At 43.4% G+C, this 21,331-nt stretch overlaps 1 protein-coding gene across 2 annotated transcripts in view; it reads left to right on the forward strand.

The window, feature by feature from the left end:
• Positions 1 to 21,331, forward strand: part of CAP2 (cyclase associated actin cytoskeleton regulatory protein 2) — a 139,339-nt gene that overhangs the window by 100,961 nt on the left and 17,047 nt on the right. For both annotated transcript variants that reach the window (XM_045085059.1, XM_004761279.2), the window contains exons 5-7: positions 1,692 to 1,835; positions 2,160 to 2,245; positions 4,802 to 4,907. In XM_045085059.1, coding sequence (XP_044940994.1) covers positions 1,692 to 1,835; positions 2,160 to 2,245; positions 4,802 to 4,907 — 336 coding nt within the window. The remainder of the gene's footprint in view (positions 1 to 1,691; positions 1,836 to 2,159; positions 2,246 to 4,801; positions 4,908 to 21,331) is intronic.

A 21,331-nucleotide genomic window follows, 5' to 3' on the forward strand; every position in this document is an offset into this window, starting at 1 on the left:
GCACACACACCAGTACACGCACACACACACACGGCCACAGGGAAACACTGACTGTGACCTACTTGAATGGGTTGGTCCAAAGCTGAACTAGATGACCCGGTTTGGACTTCCATAATCCTAAAACCCCGTTAGCTTAGGTGGATATTTCTTTGGAGCCTCTATTATCTTGAATGCACAGACATTATTTGAGTGTTACCTATTAGAGAGAGGACAGCCCTTTTGCCTCCAGTCTGAGCGAATTGCATAATAGTAATAATAATCATATCCATTTATTGTGTGCCTCCCATGTGCCAGAAGCTTAAAATGCTGTATCTCCTGTAGCTATGGGCTATAGGTATTACTATCTCTGACTTACAGATGAGGAGACCAAGACTCAGATTAAGGAATTTGATCAAGGTCGCTTGGGTAGTAGTAAGTGGAAGAGCTGAGATTTGAACTGATGTCATTCTAATTCCAAAGCCCTTACATGCATTTCTTATAGGGAAAGGGGTACAGAAGGAAAGTGAGGTCTGGAAACAGCTGTGGCTGAAAGCAATTTCTTCCCTAATGGTCTGCTGTCCCTGGCAGAAACAGCTGCCACCACCATAGCAGTGATTAAAATCTACACCTGGGGCACTTTCCCAGCACCGTACCCCCGCCCCCCCGCCCCAGGCTACCTCCAGACCTGTTAAGTCACAGTCTGGGGGGGAGGGGGGGACCCAGGCCTCTGTTTTTCAAAGCTCTCAGGTAATTTCAGTGTGTGGCCGAGGTTGAAAACCTTTGCTCTGAATTCTCAATTAAAGACAGGAAGGAGTTTTAAGGACATTTTCCACTTTTCTTCCTGCAAACGAGATTTAGTGAAATATTGCCAGAACGTCTTCAGTGACTTTTACAAAGCTGAAGTACAGACCGTTTCTAGTTCTTTGGAGCACGTTAAAAAATAATAATTATATATATATATATATGTATGTATATATAATATATATGTATATATTATATATATATATTTGCTAGAAGGATGGATGGGGAGGTGTTCCAGTCACCTCTTTACCTCAGCTCACATAATTTTGAAAATTGGTTTTTATATGACTAAGGAAGTTAGTTTTTGAATTAATTAATCAGAAGCCAGAGTAACCAGTGGTTGTTGGCCACGTTCATGGGGCACAATGTAGAAAGCCAAACCAGACCCAGATAACAGTAAATATAAGCAAATCCATTTTCTTGAAAAGATCCTCATGGAAGATTTCCAGTTTTTCACATGGATTACAGGAACTGTGGTCAAACCGAGGACCCTCCCTCACATCGGTGCCCACAGAAACGAGAACACACCTTTTGACTAACCTCTCACCCACCCTGGTTTTAGACCCGTGTCATTCCAGCATGTGATCTGTGCATTTCATTTGGAAATATGACGCTGACCATGCTCCGTGTCCCTGTGGTCCCTCCCGGATTCTCTAAAACAGGGGCCGTCTCATAGGGCTGGATTTCGTCCATGTCTCCAGAGGACAGTTGTAATAATCTTAAAAATATGCACCATTTTCGTACTTCTGAGAATGAAAATAGTCTTCCCCCTAACAACAACAACAACAGCCCGTCCTATTCTGGAAGCCCCCCTAGATGACAGGTCCCAAGCACTCCTGCTGAGGCCATGCTGGGTAGACGCCTGAGCTTCTGTTCTGCCCTTAGTCACAGTGCTCAATGTTTGCTTGCAGAAGGACGTGGCTGCGCTTCTGAAACCGATATCCGAAAAGATTCAGGAAATCCAGACTTTCCGAGAGAGAAACCGGGGGAGTAAAATGTTCAATCATCTCTCAGCCGTCAGCGAAAGCATCCCTGCCCTCGGCTGGATAGCTGTGGTGAGTCCTGTCCCCGTGGAATGGCACCCCATTCCAAAGTGCGGTGTTTCGGGGAACTCCTAGCTACCTTTGGGCTCCTTCTGTCTGTTACACTGCAGGGAATTCCTCTCGGGGTGAATGCCCCAGACCTTTCTTACCATGTTACAGTTCAGGACTTTGTGTTCTGAGATGTGGAAATGTCTCACCGCCACCCCTTTACAGAGCAAAATGTTTGCCTCCTGACTCTCAATATTTCCATGGCTTTTCTTCATCTTGAAGGCATGTTCTTTCTTATCCTATTTTTCTTTTTCCTTCTATGCTTGGGTGATGGTCCTGTTCTCTCAGTCCCCTAAGCCCGGTCCTTATGTCAAGGAGATGAATGACGCCGCCACCTTTTACACTAACAGGGTCCTAAAGGACTACAAACACAGGTACGTACCTTCCTTTACTAGCCAAATTCTCAGGTGCTTGCTTGTCAGACATTTGTCCCAAAGCTTCATGTAGTTCACCCCTGATTCCTTTCAAAGGTGAGTTGATGGGAAATGTTAAGGAAATATTCCATCTTTGGCCGAAGCCAAGTGGGAAGTGAGGTCCGTTATCCAGATAATGTATGCGCATTAGAAAGTCTGGCTCAGTTCTCTTGTGATGATAAACTCCCTACTTGAGTCCGTGTGTCGCCCCATGTGTGTTTCCGCAACAGCCACAGAGCTCTGTGATGGCTCGGGAGGGACCCGCCCTAGAGGGTCACAACTCTTTATGCTGCCCAAGACAGGGTTGGTGAGTGTAGAGAGAAGAAAGGAGACATCAGGAAAGGAAGTGTAAATGAGCAGCAGAAAGGAGATGTGGCAATTAACCAGGCCCCTGGAAGGGAGACCAGCGAGTGCGTTAAAACGAAATACAATTGGGGTGGACAGAGAGACATCTATAAAAAAAAGCAGTGCTGATGAGTCCAAACCAAGCTATTATTCTACAGTACGAATAATAGATCCTAGAGACACTTAAACTGGTATTGGAATGGAAAATGGGATCAAGTAGAGACCTGTGCTGTGTCTCTCAACTACTCAGGGGACGTCATGGGATTTCTTCCCCTCTCCTACGTAATGTCATGGCTGGCCCTGTGAACACCTAGCTAAATGTGATGTGGCTGATGGCTAGTCACTCTGGGCAGGAATGGGACAAAAATAAAAGCAATAAAGTTTCATCCCCTGGGCTCTGGGCTCACGAGTGGATTCCCCTTTGAGCCCTTGGTGGTAGAAGCCGAAGTGCTCCTCGTCCAGCAAATGCACGGGCTCCTGCATCTCACTCGCTGGCCCAGGTTGAAGGAAACTTGACTATTTCTCTTTTAGGTTATGTTTTATTTTTTTTAAGATTTTATTTATTTATTTGACTGAGATCACAAGTAGGCAGAGAGGCAAACAGAGAGAAATGAGGGGAAGCAGGCTCCCCGCTGAGCAGAGAGCCCGATGCGGGACTCGATCCCAGGTCCCTGAGATCATGACCAGAGCCAAAGGCAGAGGCTTAACCCACTGAGCCACCCAGACGCCCCTAGGTTATGTTTTATTTTAATAAACACAGAGTAGTTGTGAAAGAATATTTGTAAAATATACAAAAGATACCGTTGAAATGCAAAAAAAGACTTCTATGCCCACCACTCAGTTTAAGAAATAGGTACTGATATTTTTTACTGCAAAAAGCAGACACACTCAGCAGTTCTACTCGCAGGTGTATTTCCAAAAGAAATGAAACATGTTCACACAAAACCTTGGACACAAATGTTCATAGCAGCTTTATTTATGATAGCCAAAAAGTGGAAACAATCCCAACTGTTAGTCAATGGCAACAGATAGATAAAATGTGTATCCATAAAATGGTATGTTATTCAGTCATTAAGAAAATGAAGTATTGATACAAGAGCAACATGGATATACCTTAAAATATCCTAAGTGAAAGAAGTCAAATGCAAAAAAACCACATATTGAATGATTTCATTTATATGAAATTCCAGAACAGGCAAATCTAGAGAGACAGAAAGTAGCTTAGCACCTGTCTGGAGCTGGGAAAGTTTGGGGGAAATGTGGAGTAACAGCTGATGGATATGAGATTTCTTTTTTGAGGTGATGTAATGTTATAAAATTGAAAGGATTCCAAGGAGCCTTGGAGGATTGAAAAGGGAAGCTTGACTTTCTACTTTCACTCAGTGGACCCTCTAGAGAGTTGGCCATGGCATCTGTTGCATGACTCTGTTGACCTAATCTATTGGATTATACACTTTAAATGGGTAAATTGTATGGGATTTGAATTATATCTCAATAAAGCTATTATGAAAGCAAACAAACAAACAACAACAAAAAAAACACACAGCCACAATGCTGAGCTCCCCTCCTAGAGTTCAGTCATTCTGTGTTTGGGAAACACGTGTTTGAGCGATTGTGCCCAGCCCTACAACTCCATGTTGAATTAGGGACTGGGTGTTCCCTGTTTGTAGGAAACCTTCTCCTTGCAACAGCACCCTCCTCACCACTCTAAAATACTCTAATTTCATGACTCTCTTGGCCAAATAATTCAGTCAGATTAGAAAACCAGCCAAGGGACTTTTTTTTTCCCAATACCATTCTCCTTTCTGAAAGCACTTTGCTTTTCATTTTGCATCAGAAACAGTACAGAAGGAAGTGGCCTCCCTCTGCATTCATCTCCCTGTTAGAGATCCCGTGAGGACGCATGGCCTGAATTGCCGGGTCTGCTCCCAGTGGTCCTCTCTGCCCCACGCCTGGAGCTCAGAAAGGACACTTGGCTCATCTCAGGAGAGACCTGGGTCACCGGCCTGTCGGGTCCTTTTTAGAATTGGTTCACAGGGACTGAACCGGAAGGACTATTGGCCCAGCATCCTCCAGGGTCTTAGTTACTGGATTACCATGTTCCCACCAATCTTTTTTAAATTTTATTTTCGATCCTAACTCTACTCTCTTCCACCCTCTTTTACAACAAAGTGATTTGCGCCACGTGGACTGGGTGAAGTCGTATTTGAGCATTTGGAGCGAGCTGCAAGCGTACATCAAGGAACACCACACCACCGGCCTTACTTGGAGCAAAACCGTAAGTGCCACACCTTCTGCTGCCCAGGGAAAGAAACTCTGTAGAAATATTCATTTCTGGTTGCCTGGAAATGTCACACCTTAGAATTGACCTCAAGGAAAGCATAAGATAAAATAGGTATGTGGAAACTGTGCAAGTGTCATTTGTCATAGAGCAGTCTGGAGATTGCCTATAGGATAGCAGAAAGAAAGTGGTTAAGTTGTCCATGGTAAGAACCCAACATTCTTCAGTCGTTGAAGGTAACATATAGGAAAGGCACCTGGCTGGCTCAGTCGGTAGAATCAGTAGACTCTCGATCTTGGGCTCATGAGTTTAAGCCCTGTGTTGGATGTGGAGATTACTTAAGTAAATAAACATTTAAAATCTAGGGGTGCCTGGATGGCTTGTGAGTTAAAGACTCTGCCTTCGGCTCAGGTCATGATCCCAGGGTCCTGGGATCGAGCCCCGCATTGGGCTCTCTGCTCAGCATGGAGCCTGCTTTCTCCTCCTCTCTCTCTGCCTGCCTCTCTGCCTACTTGTGATTTCTGTCCGTCAAATAAATAAATAAAATCTTAAAAAAATAAAAAACAAATAAAATAAATAAATAAAATCTATTATGTATGATGTCTACATGGGAAATGATTGACCAGCCAGTGTGATAGAACGCAAAAGGTTTTGAGCACTAAGATGGCATGTATATTAAGAAACTGTGATTAAAAATTAAAGGATACAGGAAGGTTTTGAAAAAGTTTTGAAAATTTTTAAGGAGACAGAATGACTAATAAAAATGTCCTTTTGTATGTTTTAAATTTCTCTTTTGGCATTCAAGATTTTTTGAATAATATTTTTGAATATTACTTGGGCAGTCTTGGTGCTTTGAGTAGTATCTTGGTCATAAAATAAAGTCCCAGCCTTTGAGATGTTGCCCATGACCTTGGCCCTGCCCTCATCTCCAGCCTCGACTGTCCTCTCTTCCCGCCTCTCACTGCTTCCCAGCACCACCAGACAATTATGGAACCCTGAATACACACAGATCAAATCCGATTGTCGTCGTTTTAAAGTCTTCAGATCTCAGATGGTTTAGCCCTTTTTGCAATGTCCCAAACATATGTCGCGCTGTATGACCTTCCCGGGAATGGATGCCTCTCCTCCGTGCTTCCTTCATATCTTGAGTATAGCTCAGCCATAGCCATGAGCTCATACAGTTGTCGTTTGTATGCGTGTGTTTTGGAGGCTCTCCCACTCAGTTGGAAACTGATCTCTGTCTCCAGCCCCTAACATAGTACCTGGCACAGAGCAAGTACTCAGTATATGGTTTGAAATGGTTTGAGAGGCGCCTGGGTGGCGCAGTCAGTTAAGCATCTCACTCTTGATTTCGGCTCAGGTCATGATCTCAGGGTCGTGAGATCGAGCCCCAGGTGGGGCTCCACACGCAGGGCAGTCTGATCGTGATTCTCTCTCTCTCCTCTCCATGCCCCCCTTCCCCCGCCCTCAGGCGCACATGCATTCTCTCTCCCTCTAAAATAAATAAATATAATCTTTAAAAATTTTGGAGGTCGGGGACTCTTAGATTCTTCCTTGTCCTTTTAAGTGTCTGCACTTGTTGTAGAAAGCCTTTCCGTGGAAACTTCCTTCTGTTAGAAATGAATGTTACCTTTAAATGGTCAAAGCGGATGGTCCGACTGGAGTTAATATTGAGAAAACAAAGTGGCAAACTTGTGAATTCCATTCAAGGGTAGAACTCTCGTTCTCCCAGTGGTCGTGGTCTAGGTCCTAACTCTCATCTGGAATATTGATGTCTGTGAGGTTGGCTTAATACCAATACCAAGTCTGTGACTTTTCAAAGGAGCATGGGACTTCTGCCTTTGCTCCCCAACAATTGTACAAACATTAACATTGGCCTCCATAGACTAACACTTCCTTTTATTTTCTACTCTGTTTTCTCCATAAGCAAAAAATGCACAGTTGCAAAATACAACTAAATTGATTATTTTTCATCTGCCTATCATATTATGATTTTTTTTTAAAGATTCCACTTACTTGACAGAGATCACAAGTAGGCAGAGAGGCAGGCAGAGAGAGAGGAGGAAGCAGGCTCCCTGCTGAGCAGAGAGCCCGATGCGGGGCTCGATCCCAGGACCCTGAGATCATGACCTGAGCCAAAGGCAGAGGCTTAACCCACTTGAGCCACTCAGGCACCCCAGATATTACGATTTTTGAGAAGAGTTCATAAACACTTTAAGTGTTTTAATATAGAAAGTTATAATGGGGATGCAGGTGTGTGTTTGGGTGGATGGATTAGAATTATTTTTTTTACACTTCCAATGAGATACTGTCTTGTTACAGACCAGTTTGTCATAAAGGGGAATTGTCATGTGTTTGCCGTGGAAATAGGTCATCACTAGAGAGTAGTAAACTAAACAGCAAGAGTCCCTGGATGTCTTCTTATTATACTCATAGTAAATAAATGGAAAAGGAAAGAGAACCCACTTGTGGGAAATAGTCATGTTGCCAAAAGCTAGGCAATTAATTTTCTTTTTTTTTTTTTTTTGGCAATTAATTTTCTAATGGCAGCCATAGAAAAAAATTACTTTTAAATGGTTTCAGTACCTTTTACCACACTGTACAAAGCTGAGTAATGGTGTTTTGAATATATAAGATAAGAATCAAATATTAGGGGCACCTGGGGTCAGTTGGTTGAGCGTCTGACTCTTGATTTCCGCTCCTATCATGATCTCAGGGTCATGAGCTCGAGCCCCATTTCGGCTCCAGGCTGAACGCGGGGCCTGCTTAAGATTCTCCCTCTCTCCTTCTGCTCCTGCCCCCTCTAAAAAAAGAATCAAATATTAGTTATAGAAAAATAAGCATCGTTGTTTCCCTTTATTCTAGAGTGAATACTTATGTTTTCATTATTTTCATTAGAAATATAAGCCTTGTAACAATAGCTTTCAAATTTTTAAAGGCAACTAACAGTGAGAAATACAGTTCATTACTACGTACACACCAGACACAACCAGTTCACAACACTAAAACAAGTTTTACAGAACACTTCTGTCTCTTAACAAGTGAAATGTATTCAAATATTTTTTTCTATTTTATTTCATTTGTTATAGAATTCTGGCTGAGACCCACTGAACCGATTTCATGACCTGACACATGGTACATTTTTAAAAACATGTTATAAAACATAAATGGCATATTTATACATGTGTGTATATATTTTACATAAAATATAATCCTTCGAGCAGGCATTGGGTGGCATGGATTACCTAAGAGTAGTGGCAGCTATTATGTATGGAGCACATGTTATGCTAATGGGAGAATATGATTTAAGATGGTAATTGTAAAAAAATAAAATGAAATAAAATAAAATAGTAATTGTAGGGGCACCTAAGTAGCTCAGTCAGCTAAGCGTCCAACTCTTAATTTTGACTCAGGATGTGATCTCAAGGTGGTGGGATCGAGCACCGTGTCGGGCTCTGAGCTGGGTGCTGAGCCTGCTTAATTAAGGTTCTCTCTCTCCTCTGCCCCTCTCCCCCTGTGCGCCTGTGTGTGCACACCGGTGCTCTCTCTCTCTCTCACCCTCAAAAATAAATAAATAGATAGATAGATAGATAGATAGATAAAATGGTAATTGTTATAAACCAGAGCACCTGCTTCACTTCTTTAATGGGAAGGTGTGCCCAGATATTAAAAGTGGAGAAGGATTATGGTAAGAAAGTATTGGTTCAGTGAACATCCTATATGTAAAATCTTCTTTTTAAATAAATATTTTATTTATTTATTTGACAGAAAGAGACAGTGAGAGAGGGAACACAAGCAGGGGGAGTGGGAGAGGGAGAGGCAGGCTCCCTGCTGAGCAGGGAGCCCATACGGGGCTCAATCCCAGGACCCTGGGATCATGGCCTGAGCCAAAGGCAGACACTTAATGACTAAACCATCCAGGTGCCCCTGCAAAATACTTTAACAAGCTTTAAGACATACATATAGAAATACATTTCCTAATATTTTAGTCCTCTTCTTCTAAGGTTTGGGGTTAAAAAAAAAAAAACCCACACATGTATTACAAAGTATATTATAAAAACCAAAGATTTTGGGATGCCCGGGGGGCTCAGTCCGTTAAACATCCACCTTCAGCTCAAGTCATGATCTCTGGGTCCCGGGATCAAAGCCACACTGGGCTCCCTGCTCCACGGGGAGCCTGCTTCTCCCTCCCCCCCCACATCCTCCCCCTGCTTGTGCTCCCTCTCTCTCTCTCTCTCTCTCTTTCTGACAGACAAATAAAACCTTAAACAACAAAAAAAAGTTTTTAAATCCAAATGACTAAAAACTATTTAAAAGATCCCATAGTCCGAAGTAAGCTCGGACAGACCGTAGTCTATCAACATAGCGGCAAAGTGAATGAAAAACGTCCACAGCCAGAATCACAGCGTTCTTGCGAGGGCTGTTAGAATGCTCTGATCAGATGGCCTTTGGGAAGAAAAAATAAGTAGGAGTAACTTCACGTCTTTGCCCGCTGATCACAGCCACACAGACAGAATGTATTTATGAGACGACGGGGATCCGAGAGGACGTAGCACGACAGGGTGTTGGCGCTCACTGACACCTCCGTGCTCAGAAGGTTGAAGAGACACGTTCCATTGTAAGGGACACAGTCAGAAAGCTTAGGGTGACTTAACATCTCGGTATTTGGAGCAACCCTTGTGTTTTCTCCATTTTCAAATCAGGTGTTATGGGTTGAGCCCTCTGGGGGTTTGGGGGCCCAGCAGCAGGCTGCTTGAGGCTCCGGGCTCTCCGAAGTCATCGCTCCCCCTGAGTTCACGGCTGGGACCGGCCTTGCCAGCTCCCACCTCCTGACATTCGCCCTCAGACCACAGCTGTGTCAGGCAACTGTTGTTCCCTTCAGTTGTCAGGGCGAAATGTCAGACTTGGAGGCTGGCGATTCTTGGGGCCCGAGCCCGGCGCAAGGGTCTGTGAACAAGTGTGCGGGCGCGGCGGGGGCGAGCAGCAGCTGTGGGCTCATCTCTGTGGAACGTCCTGTGACGTTTACTGCGGGAAATGACATCTCATTTCTGCAAACTGTCCCTTTCCAGGACCGTGATCCAGAAGGACCCGGCGCCAGAAGCAACCTGCAGTTCTCCGTTTAATTACTGGCGACCCTTTACAGTATTAATTCATGTGGTGTCCTCAGCGCTGCGTCTCACACGCACTTTGTCGAATAAATCGGCCCTTTGGCAGGAGCCCAGGGGAGACCCTGTGACTTGTCATCCCTCGCAGTTGGTCAGATTTGTAATATCGTTGGCAGTTCCTGTAGGTCAGATAATAAGCGCTGAACAGCCAAGGCCTTGTCCTCACACTGAAAACTACCAAAATAACTGATTTTTTTCTATGAATTGGCCAGATCGACTTGGAGACAGTTACTGTGTTCTGTGTGGCCCTGGCCAGGAAGAGGTCATGGAAAGGATTTCGTGAATCGGACAAAACCTGTTTGTCGTCTTAACTTTTTGGTATTAAACGTGTTGACTTCTTTCGGTCCTTTTGTAGGTCTCCCTGGGTTCCTTTAGTTTTGGGAACCAGTGGGGTGTAATGAGTCGTGGAGAGGAATAAAAGTGCACGTAAGTGACCGTGCATGAAGCCTTACGTAACGGGGACAGGACTCCTTCTGTTAGGAATGTGCCTTTAACCCATCTGTGCTCTACCCCAGTTGCCAGGCATCGAACCTCCAGAAAAACACAAGTAGTTGGGAGTGGCCCAGTGACAGACGAGGGGGCTTTTATTTTTCTCAAAGCAAAACATTTTGCCATCACTCCCTTTTCTGGGCGCCCAGCTTTCTCTTGATCCTCTTCCTCAGTGTAAAGACCAAACGTCCGTTAACAAAACGCAAGCGTAACAGTTCGCTGTGAGCAAATTAAAACTCAGCCAGAGGGCATTCTGACTTATAAATAATGTAGGCCCTGTCGCATGTCATTAAATATGTATGTCTTGTAAGTTTTCCCGTCTTCTGGCCTCTCTGGCTCCCTCTTGATTCTTACAGAAGGAAACTGTTCTCAATCTTTTATATCAAAATTTTCATCGAGAGCTTGTATCCAACCTGTGCCTTAGGTTTATTGATCAAAGTGAGTCGGTAGTGTCATTCACTACCGTGACACGGTGTGTCACTCGCCTGGGTCACAGAGCTCCTTGATCTCCTCCGCGGGGCTCCGGGCCTCGGAGAGTGGCTCCTTCCAGCCTACCTGACCACAGCTGTGTTCAGTCGACTTAATTGCTCCTGGGTTTTTAGCTCCCTTTTGGGGCTTTGGGTAACCAATTACTTTTGTTCTCCTACGGAGAAGATCCAGACTGCTCCGAGGGAGTCAGGAGTATCATGGACTAGCAGAGTCGTTCCAAATGCACAGATAATGAAGGAAGCCAGGCATTGGCTTTGAACAGCCTCAAAGAAACTAGTAATTAAACAAACATAGCTTACACACCTACCATGACCCAGGTTCTGGGCAAGGTGCCGAGAATGCAGAAGCGGATATAAGACGCGGTAGACACCGTTCCTGTCCCCTGAAACTCACATTCTTGCTGAAGGACGTATGAACGGATGCAGCCCCGCTGGAAGTAAGCACAAAGCGCGGCGCTCACACAGAACGTGGGGGGAGCAGAATTCAGGCCCCACCCCAGGCCCCCCAAATCAGAAACTGCATTTAACAAGATTGCCCCAGGTGCCTTACCTGCGTGATAAGATTTGAAAAACACTGCTGTAGTATATTCAAGTTGGACCGGAGGAGTCCAACTGGAGGGAGACTCAGGAGAGATCTTTCATTTTTACTCTTCCATTTATTTAGCAACTCATTTACTTAATAGCCATGTATTGGCTACCTACCAGGGACAAGGCACACATCAGACATTCTATTTATGCTACAGTCTCTGCTGGCAAGCGGCAGGTTCCAATTATGATGTGAAAATAAGTAACAATAATATAAGGCTCTGTTGGAAACTAAACCTTGCTAATTAGACTTCCTAGGTGAGAGGAATGGACAACAAAAGGGCTGACATTTGGTTTGGGTCTTGAAGGATGAGTAGGAGTTCGCAGAGCCCTAGAAAGATAGTAAAGGAAAGGGCAGTTCTTAACAGGGAATTTGGCTTATGCGCATAGGACATGAACAAAATACTTTGAGAGAAAACCTGTGAATTTTGCAGAGCTGAACATGGCAAGAGTTGAGACCAGAAAGGCAGGCGGGGCCAGGTGGTGAAGTCTGTCTGCATGTCTTAACCCTAAGAAGATAAGTTCATATGTAGTATGCAGGGTTTTTTCCTTCACCACAGGTTTTTGAGCAAAAAGCAAGCACACCATAGATGGTGATTCAGGAGTTGTGAAAGACAGATGGGAAAGAGAAGAGATCAGAGGCCCCGATCCATGTTGGGAAGCTTTAATGGATGGCTGGGGCTGTGGCAATCACTTTGTGACCTGGTGAGTGGGGGCAAAAGTGTAAAGAAAGAGAGTGGACACCAAGTTGAGGACAAAGCTGAGAGAGAGAGATCAAACCTAAACACGAAGTTTCCAATCTGGAAATCTGGGAGAATCCCAGCAACATTAGTACAGACGGGGAAATCCACAAGAGGACCCAGGAGAGGAGCAAGGAAACCTTGACGGGAGCCTTCAATTTGTCTTTTCAGGGCAGGTGAGATGCTCTGCGTGGAGGGTTGCAGCAGGCAGGTGGAGTCACTAAGCAGGGGTAGGGTCTGAGGACCGCAGTTAAATGGATGCAGGGACCAAAAAAAAGAGGACCTGATGGAGGAGAAACCCTGGGGGGCAGCATTGTCTGGGGACATGGGAAGAGGCTGCCATCGTCCACCTTATTGGTGGCCTTCATGTTATTATTTTATTGAAGCGTAGTTGACACACAGTCCTCTCTTGGTTTCGTGTATACAACACGGTGATTCAGTGTTTATGTACATTAGGAAGTGATCACCACCATGTCCAGTGACCACCTGCTGTCCCACAGAGTCAACGACATTAGTGACCGTATTCCCTGCTGTGCTTTTCATTCCCAAGACTTACTTGTTTTATAACCGGAAGCCTGTACCTCCTAGTCCCCTTCACTTGTTCTGCTGATCTCGTGCCCACACGCATCAGTTTCTTCTGTATGTATGTATTTTATTTTATTTTTTTATTTATTGTTTTCTGTATTTATGAATCTGTTTCTTTTGGTTTGTTCCTTAGATTCCACATGTAAGTGAGATCATATGGCATTTTTCTTTCTCTGTCTGACTTACTTCATTTAGTTAAATACCATCTAGGTCCATCCATATTGTCACAAATGGTAAACTCTCATTTTTTTATGGCTCAGTGATATTCCTCTGTGTGTGTGTGTGTGTGTGTGTGTACCACACATTCCTCATCCATTTGTCTACCAGTGAACAGTCAGGTTGCTTCCGTATCTTGGCTATCCTCGAGAACACGGCAGTGAATCAAGGATCTCTAGAAAACAGCTGCTGGGGGTTGGAGGTAGCTGCAGTTTCATAGAAGGAAGGAGTATGCTTGACTTTGTGTTATGAACTCTGGATCATTTGTAGATCAGTTGTCTGATTGGATGAATTATTGCTTCTAACTTGGATTTCTGCCTTTTGAAGCTTGGGGATTATTTGAGGATTTTATTTGTACTCGAGCTATATCTTCGGTGGAGTAAGTATAGGTCAAAAATAAACATCTACAGGAGCACCTGGGCAGCTCAGGTAAGTGTCCAACTCTTGATCTCAGCTCAGGAGTTGATCTCAGGCTCATGAGATCAAGCCCCATATTGGTCTCCACGCTGGGTATGGAGCCTATTTAAATAAAAAAATAAAATAGATAAATAAATATCTACAATTTCATACACAGTGGTTCAGAGTTAGCTACACTATAACACTCTACATGTTTTATATTTAAAACCATGTTTATTATGTCAAATACCTGAGTTTTATTAGTGGTTAATAAAAATATGTAAATTTTTTAGAGTTTTTAAATTTTTCCCTTCCTAAATCAAAAGAGTAATAGCTTTTAAAAGTGCCAACCTTAACAATCAAGATTATTTTAGGGGTGCCTGGGTGATTCACTGAGTTAAGCATCTGCCTTTAATTCAGATCTTGATCCTTGGGTCTTGGAATCAAAACCCACATGGGGCTCCCTTCTCAGCAGAGAGCCTGCTTCTCCCTCTCCCCCTGCCGCTCCCCCTGCCTGTGCTCTCTCTCTCTGTCAAATTAATTAATTAATTAATTAATTAAAATTTTAAAAGGTTATTTTATTTACTAGCACTTTTTCTCAACAAGAACTTTGAACTCTCTTAACCTGAGGGCTAGCAAGTTAATACACCTTCCTAATTTATTTAAAACATCGCCTAGGGAATATTTTAATTAAGGTGTGTGCTTTTAAAATTCTTTTGTGTGTAACGTTGAAGGCAGTGGTGCAACTGACAATGTCCTGTTCCTTACCCTCTCCTGCAGCAACTCTTAGGAAAATGAGAAGGTGGTGGTTTAGGCTTGCAGGCAGAGGTGCTCCCCAGAACAGAACCGGGGGTGCCTGAACCAGAGGAGGTGTTGAGTGAGCTCAGCTATCACTCCAGCCTAGAGCTGAACAACGCTGGGTACCCCGGGGCTCACATTCATCGCTGAGGAGCCGCTCCTCTGGGTCCAAGTTCAGCCCTCATCGTTCCCCCGGGGGGACTTGTCCACTTCCTGAGACCGGCCCCCGCATTAATCATGACCGTGGTTGTATTTTTTTTTGTCTATCTCCCTGTCCTTCCCGGCCAGGGCAAGAGCCAGTAAAGCCTTCCTTCAGCCCACCTCTTTTAGGGTATTAAATGATAGCAAATCCTCCTTCTTTAAAAGTGAATTTTATCGGGACGCCTGGGTGGCTCAGTTGGTTAAGCAGCTGCCTTCAGCTCAGGTCATGATCCCAGCGTCCTGGGATCGAGTCCCACATCAGGCTCCTTGCTTGGCGGGGAGCCTGCTTCTCCCTCTGCCTCTGCCTGCCATTCTGTCTGCCTGTGCTCGCTCTCTCCCTCTCTCTCTCTGACAAATAAATAAAATCTTAAAAAAAAAAAAAAGTGAATTTTATCTTTTCAAATGGCCAAAAGCCATTAAGACCCTTTTTTGGGGGGGGGGGATTAATTCAAGTAATACTCTTTTCAATCAAAAGGAACAGAGTATAGAGCATGAGTGATTGCTTGGTTTGTATGTTTTTGTAAATAGATCTGAAGGCAATCTTCAAAGATAGTTTCAAGCAGTGGTAGTTTGATTAAACAAATGTGCCACATAAGAAGGTAATGCCTACAGGGGCGCCTGGGTGACCCCGTGGGGGAAGCATATGACTCTTGGTTTGGGCTCAGGTCATGATCTCACGATGGTGGGATCGAGCCCCACGTCTGGCCTCATCCTGAGCTGGAGTCTGCTTCAGCTTCTCATTCTCTCCCCCTCTGCTCCTCCCCCTGACTTGCTCACTCGCTTGCTATTTCTGAAATAAATAAATAAAATCTTAAAAAAAAAAAAAAAGGAGGTAATGCTTAGAAAGACATCACTCACGTGGGTCTGTAAATTCTTGCATGATGCTAACTAACACTCAAGTTGCAAATAGTTGTTGTAATGACAAGGCTCGTGTCCGCTCCCCCTTCCTCTTGCTTCCTTGTGCCAAATCCAGTCCAGCCAACCTTCAAAGCCTATTTCAAATGGTCTCTCCAAGATCCTCTCCCGTCTCCTCTGCTTGTGTCCCAAGCTGGAAGTTCCCCTTTGCCCCACAGAACCTCCACAGCACCCCTTAAAATTTGTGCTGCTTTTATGATGCCTAGCACTTTCCGCATTGTGAAGCAGTTCCTTATTCACTTCAGTAAATATTTATGAAGCACCTGCCATGTTTCAGGCACTGGGCCACATTACCGGGGACCTGCAGATGAAGAATGAGTGGCTCTCCTGTGCTCAGGCTCATGACCAAATCTGAACTCACTGACAGATTGGCAGATAACTGCCGTATACCAGGAACAACCCTAACACAGGGGTTCCTAACGGAGGCTCGCAATAGAGAAAGAGGAAATCTGCACTTGGGAGAGAAAAACCTACGAAAAAGAGGAGACGTTTGAGGTGAGCCTTGAAGGATAGGCAAGGGTTTTCCAGACTGTAAATTGGGGAAGTCTTCCAAACAAAGGCACAGCCTGAGCAAAGACACAAAGGCTGAGAGCTGAGAGCCTGCCGTCTGGGAACACCGAAGTGCTTCTCTCTTTCCCCTCTTTTCCGGGGCCAGGAGCTCATGAAAGCAGGGCTTTCTACCCACCCCCACACTCCCACCCTCCCACCCTCCCACCCCGCCCTGATTCAGCCTGGAATCTGCAGTAGGGACTGGTACGGGACCTTAAACGCCATGCCAGGTGGCATTGGCTACATTGAACACATTAATTTGTAATCACAGTCCTTCAGGATGAAATTCCCAGCATGTTTCTCCATTAGCCACAGACTCTGTTCCTTGTGCATGTTACTCCATTAGCCACAGACTCTGTTCCTTCTCTCCAAGGGTGGTAACCAAAATGGACAATGCATTTTATAACAGGCAGCAGACTATTGGTCCCAAACGCCTCCCCTGCACCTGTCCCTTGCCACCTGCTCGCCACTAATTCCCAGCTGGTGTAAACTCAATAAATGCACGCTAATATTAGATGAAGCCAGAAGGATTTCTTAAGGGAAGGGAGGAAGGTGCAGGTAGGACAAACCCTGCCCGGAATGTAGCAAATGCAGCACAGAGCCCCGCCCAGACCACAGTCCACTGGTCTGGGTTGCATCTCATGATGCAAGCTGAGCTCCCCACAGACCTCTTCCCAGACTTGAGCACCAATTAAACTTCCCTGTGAATTTTGGAGCCTGCAGTGGAGACAAAAGCTACTCTTCGTGTGTTTCAACAATAAAGTTCAGGAGATGCTAAAGCTTCTTTTTAAAAAAAAAAAACAAAAAACTCTTTCATAGAGCCAAACGTCAATCATCTTTCTAACAACTGTTATTTCCTTCACCCCATCATTTACCAAGCATATACTATAGGCTTGATATAGAAATATAAGAAATTTAAGAAATGTAAGAAATTCATATAAATTTAAGAAATTTAAGGAATATATGAAGTTACAAGAAATATTATCATTTCATCAAGACCCTAACATCTGAAAGAAAAGCAAACACTTTAATTTGATGAGAGTTCAGACCTAGGATTTTTCTGGCCAAATGAAATAGTTGAACAGATAATTCAAGCCACATGTCACTCTCCGTCTTCCTATAACTATTGGCTATCTATAGTTTGCCTCTTTGATGGGTATACTCTGCTATCTTTAACTCTGGAAAATTTTCCCATGGAAAATTTATCTTTCCTTTTTTTTTTTTTTTTGTTTGATGAGAAATTATATTTTCAAGCTGCCAGTGCTGGCAAACAAGAAGACAAGACAATCTGGAAATGCCAGATTTGTTCCAGATAGCAGTAGCAAAGCAAGGGCAAACTAATAATTAAGGCTACTTACCAAGACAATTTGTGCAAAATAGCTGCATCAGTTGCGCAAATTAGATGGTGCTCAATAGATCCTTCTAGACTCTGCTGCTCCGAAGGCTTGGTCTGCTTTCACTAAAGCATTTCTGCTTGGCACGTGTAAAGCAGAAATCATCACCTTTTTGAAGGGCCACATCCGGATACATAAGTTAGGAGTACAACAGGCATAAACACCGTAAGTTACTGGTTTCCACAAACTAATATAGACTGTGCATGTTATTCCCAGGCTGTGTTCCAACTTAACCCTGTTACTCCTCCTCTGAAGGGACTTTCTTCTGTTCTGTTTCTTCTTCATCGGCTTCCATAGCTCACATCCCTCCAGGTCGTCAAAGGAATGATGAGAGGTCACGTGAGGCGGGAAGGGTGGGCAAGACAGAGACCATCAGACGTCATTGACGAAACCATGCGATGTATCTTCATGACCCTTCTTGTGCTTCTTGAGATGAGGGTGTTTGGAACCTTGCCTCTGCAGAAAAGTGATCAAAACAGGCCCCACATTTCCTTTAAAATTGTGGGACCATCTTTGTATTTCATCCCTAAAATTCAAGTAGTGTTCTGTTACCAAAAATGAAATAGGAAATAGTCCCAAAATTGACTTTTTAAAAAATTATTAATAAACATATGCCTAAAATATTATACAGCACTTCATTGTAATATTTTTAACTGTTTTTTGGAAGGGCCCCCAGAAACTTTGTTTTCATTGGCAGAAGAAGTCTCAGAATTATAGGAAGTGATAAAAATAAGAAAATAGAGGCGAAAGTCATAATTCCCTTTGGCTTCTACTTATGTTGTGCAGGATGATCATCTGTTAGTTTATGTGCAATCTTTTTTCTTGATTATAGTTGTCTGCCAATGAAAGCGTGATATAAATATGAAAGTAAAATTCACAAGCACGTATAGAAATTGACAAATTTGGAAATGTATCAATTCACTAAGTTCTTGATCAAAGTACATCTTGCAAAAAATAGAAAGAAATTACTTTTGATTCTAAAATATAAACAAACCCTAAATCATGAATTTGTGAAGTATTTTTTTTTTTTTTTTGCAACAAGAACAGTTGGTCATGTGTATAGAAAGTCTTTAGTTCTCAAACTGGTATTTCCTTCATTTAACCCCTCCCTCCTATCGTGGTATAGGAGTGGCTCTTCACCCTCGTATCTAATTTTATTTTGTTTTATTCTGTTAAGATCTTATTTATTTGGGGCACCTGGGTGGCTCAGTGGGTTAAAGCCTCTGCCTTCGGCTCAGGTCATGATCCCAGGGTCCTGGGATCGAGCCCCGCATCGGGCTCTCTGCTCAGCGGGGAGCCTGCTTCCTCCTCTCTCTCTGCCTGCCTCTCTGCCTACTTGTGATTTCTCTCTCTGTGTCAAATGAATAAAATCTTTAAAAAAAGTTTTTAAAAGATCTTATTTATTTGAGAGAGAGAGAGAGCAAGGCACAAGCAGGGGTATGAAGGAGGAGCAAAGGGAGAAGCAGACTCCCCCCTGAGCAGGGAGCCCAACATGGCTCCATCCCAGAACTTCAAGGTCATGACCAGATGTTTAACCGACTGAGCCACACAGGCACCCCATCACCTTTGAATTTTAGATGCTATATTAGGAAATTAACAAACAGCATTTGAACAAGAATTTCAGTTGTAAAACAATTAGAATTCCCGCAACTGTGGCACGTTAATGTAAGCGTATTTGTGACTAAAATGGCTTTGCGATTTTTAAACTGCTGCTGAAGTGTGTAATTAGGCACATGTACCTTGTCACTGCTACCTAGAGGTCACTAACTATAAACCAGGGGATGGATGGGTCAGATTGGCTCCAAGGAGGGCAGCTAGAGAAAGAATCTGATCCAGAATCAGAAGGCAGCTGTGTGTAAGTGTGAAGGGGACCTGGGGTGGGGACCATAAAGAAAGGATGGCTGGCAAGGGATGGGGGGGGCATAAATAGTACCACTGCATGGCAGATGTTTCATTTTGTAGCTTTATCTGTGATCTTCACAAATACTTGGCCAGACAGGCGGGTCAGATTATTATAATCACTAAGCTAGTTTCATAGAGGAGACATTGTAGCAGAAACTGTGTTGTATGGGACATAGTCCACTGGTTCCAAGAGTCTGTTGTGTGGTATTTTTATTTTCTTAGTCTCTGCTTTTTTAAAAACTGATAAAAACACGGGCCAAAATGTAGGTTGGCTGACCTGTTCTTAAAGGTGGATGTTATCCACTTTAATGTTACCTGCATGTGTGTTTCTCCCTCGGCATCTCTCTTTATAGGAACCCATCCTCTCCCACACATGGGATGGTGCAGCCCAGGTATAGGCCACAACAGCCCTTCTCTGGCTCCCGTAACCGCACTGTCCTGGGGAGAGTCGGTCATGCCCTCGCTTGTGCCTTTCACGCCCCAGTTCCTGTTACGCATGGCCCGCATCCAGCTGCGTCGTCTGTGATGACTTACTTGTGCATGTGACACCCCTGCTAGATTACGTGTTTCTTAATAACAGGGTGCATGCTGACTTCACCGTATACCCAGTTCCTTGCAAGGAGGCACTCGGGAAACGTGCGCTGAGTGGATTGACCGATGAGGCTACTCAGCCTAATTCACTTTCAATCTATCCGTTACAGAGTTAGGTTCTATGGAGACCAAACCATCTGCTACTATTATTGTTGGCTTTGAAAAAGCTTGGAATTTAAAGTGTAAGATTTGAAGATTTCCAAATCCGTTATTTAATACGGATTATTAATTTTATTTTTATTAATATGGATTATTAATTTTATTTTAGTTTTATTTATTTATATGAGAGAGAGAGAGAACACATGAGTAGGGGGAGGGGCAGAGGGAGAGAGACTCCTTGCTGAGCAGGGAGCCCAATGCTGGACTCAATCCCAGGACCCTGAGATCATGACCTGAGCCGAAGGCAGATTCCTAACCAACTGAGCCACCCGGGCGTCCCCAAACAAATCAATTATGAAGCAGAGAAATCTTAGATGGAAAACTTAGGGCCAAGAGATAGACAAACAGAGACGATGTTGGTAGTTTGTTTTTTTTTTTTTTACTTAAGCAGCTATGTTTCACTTTTTTGCCTAATTTTTCACAAAGATAGAAAACCTCTGTCTAAAAGTACCCCCATTAGACCCACTTTCTACAAATTTAGCAAAATGGATAATCGGAGTGGAATCTTTTTTGTAAATTATTTAGATCCAAAGCTAGACTGTAACCTAACTAACTAGATCACTAGGGCAATGGTTTGCCATTGGGGATAAAAATGGGTTGTTAATGACATCGTAATTGCCACCAGCAAAACAATAAGGAGGTTTCATTTAAGAACCAGAAGTAGTTTCTTCTGCAGAATAAAATCTAAATTCTAAAGTAATAAAGTGATTAGTAGCTAATTTCAAGTAACATGTAATGAAAAAAATGCAGTGTATATTAGTTCATAACTGTATTGCATGTTATATATATGGCATATATATCCAAAACATTACAAGCCTTCCACATGCTGCATACAATGGTTTCATTATTTTATAGTTTGTATATTTAAAATCAGAGGAAGCAGCTGTTCCCAGGACAGTTGAAATTAATTTAGAGGAAGAGATTCACAGATAGCCATTGTCCATCCCCCCCCCAAAAAAGTATAAATCAAACATCTGCTCTCAAAATTAATCTTAATAGCTCTCAAAAACCAGCATTTCTAGGTTTTGTGCTGTGCTCCTGCTGCAACAGAAGCGAACTTTTGCACCTTGAATGTGGCCCTTTAAAGTCATAAATATGCTGCTTTTCTTTCTTTTTTTTTTTTTTTTTTAAGTTGCAGGTCATTTTTAACAATGACTTTAGTAAAATGTGTTTTCATTTGTTTCCAGTCTGGGGCTCTAAGTTATTTGAGACTTGGTTCATCAACATATCAAAATAGTATTTTTTTTT

Source organism: Mustela putorius, unplaced genomic scaffold, assembly GCF_011764305.1.
Source record: "Mustela putorius furo isolate JIRA1106 unplaced genomic scaffold, ASM1176430v1.1 tig00000831_pilon_pilon_pilon, whole genome shotgun sequence".
NCBI lineage: Eukaryota > Metazoa > Chordata > Mammalia > Carnivora > Mustelidae > Mustela > Mustela putorius.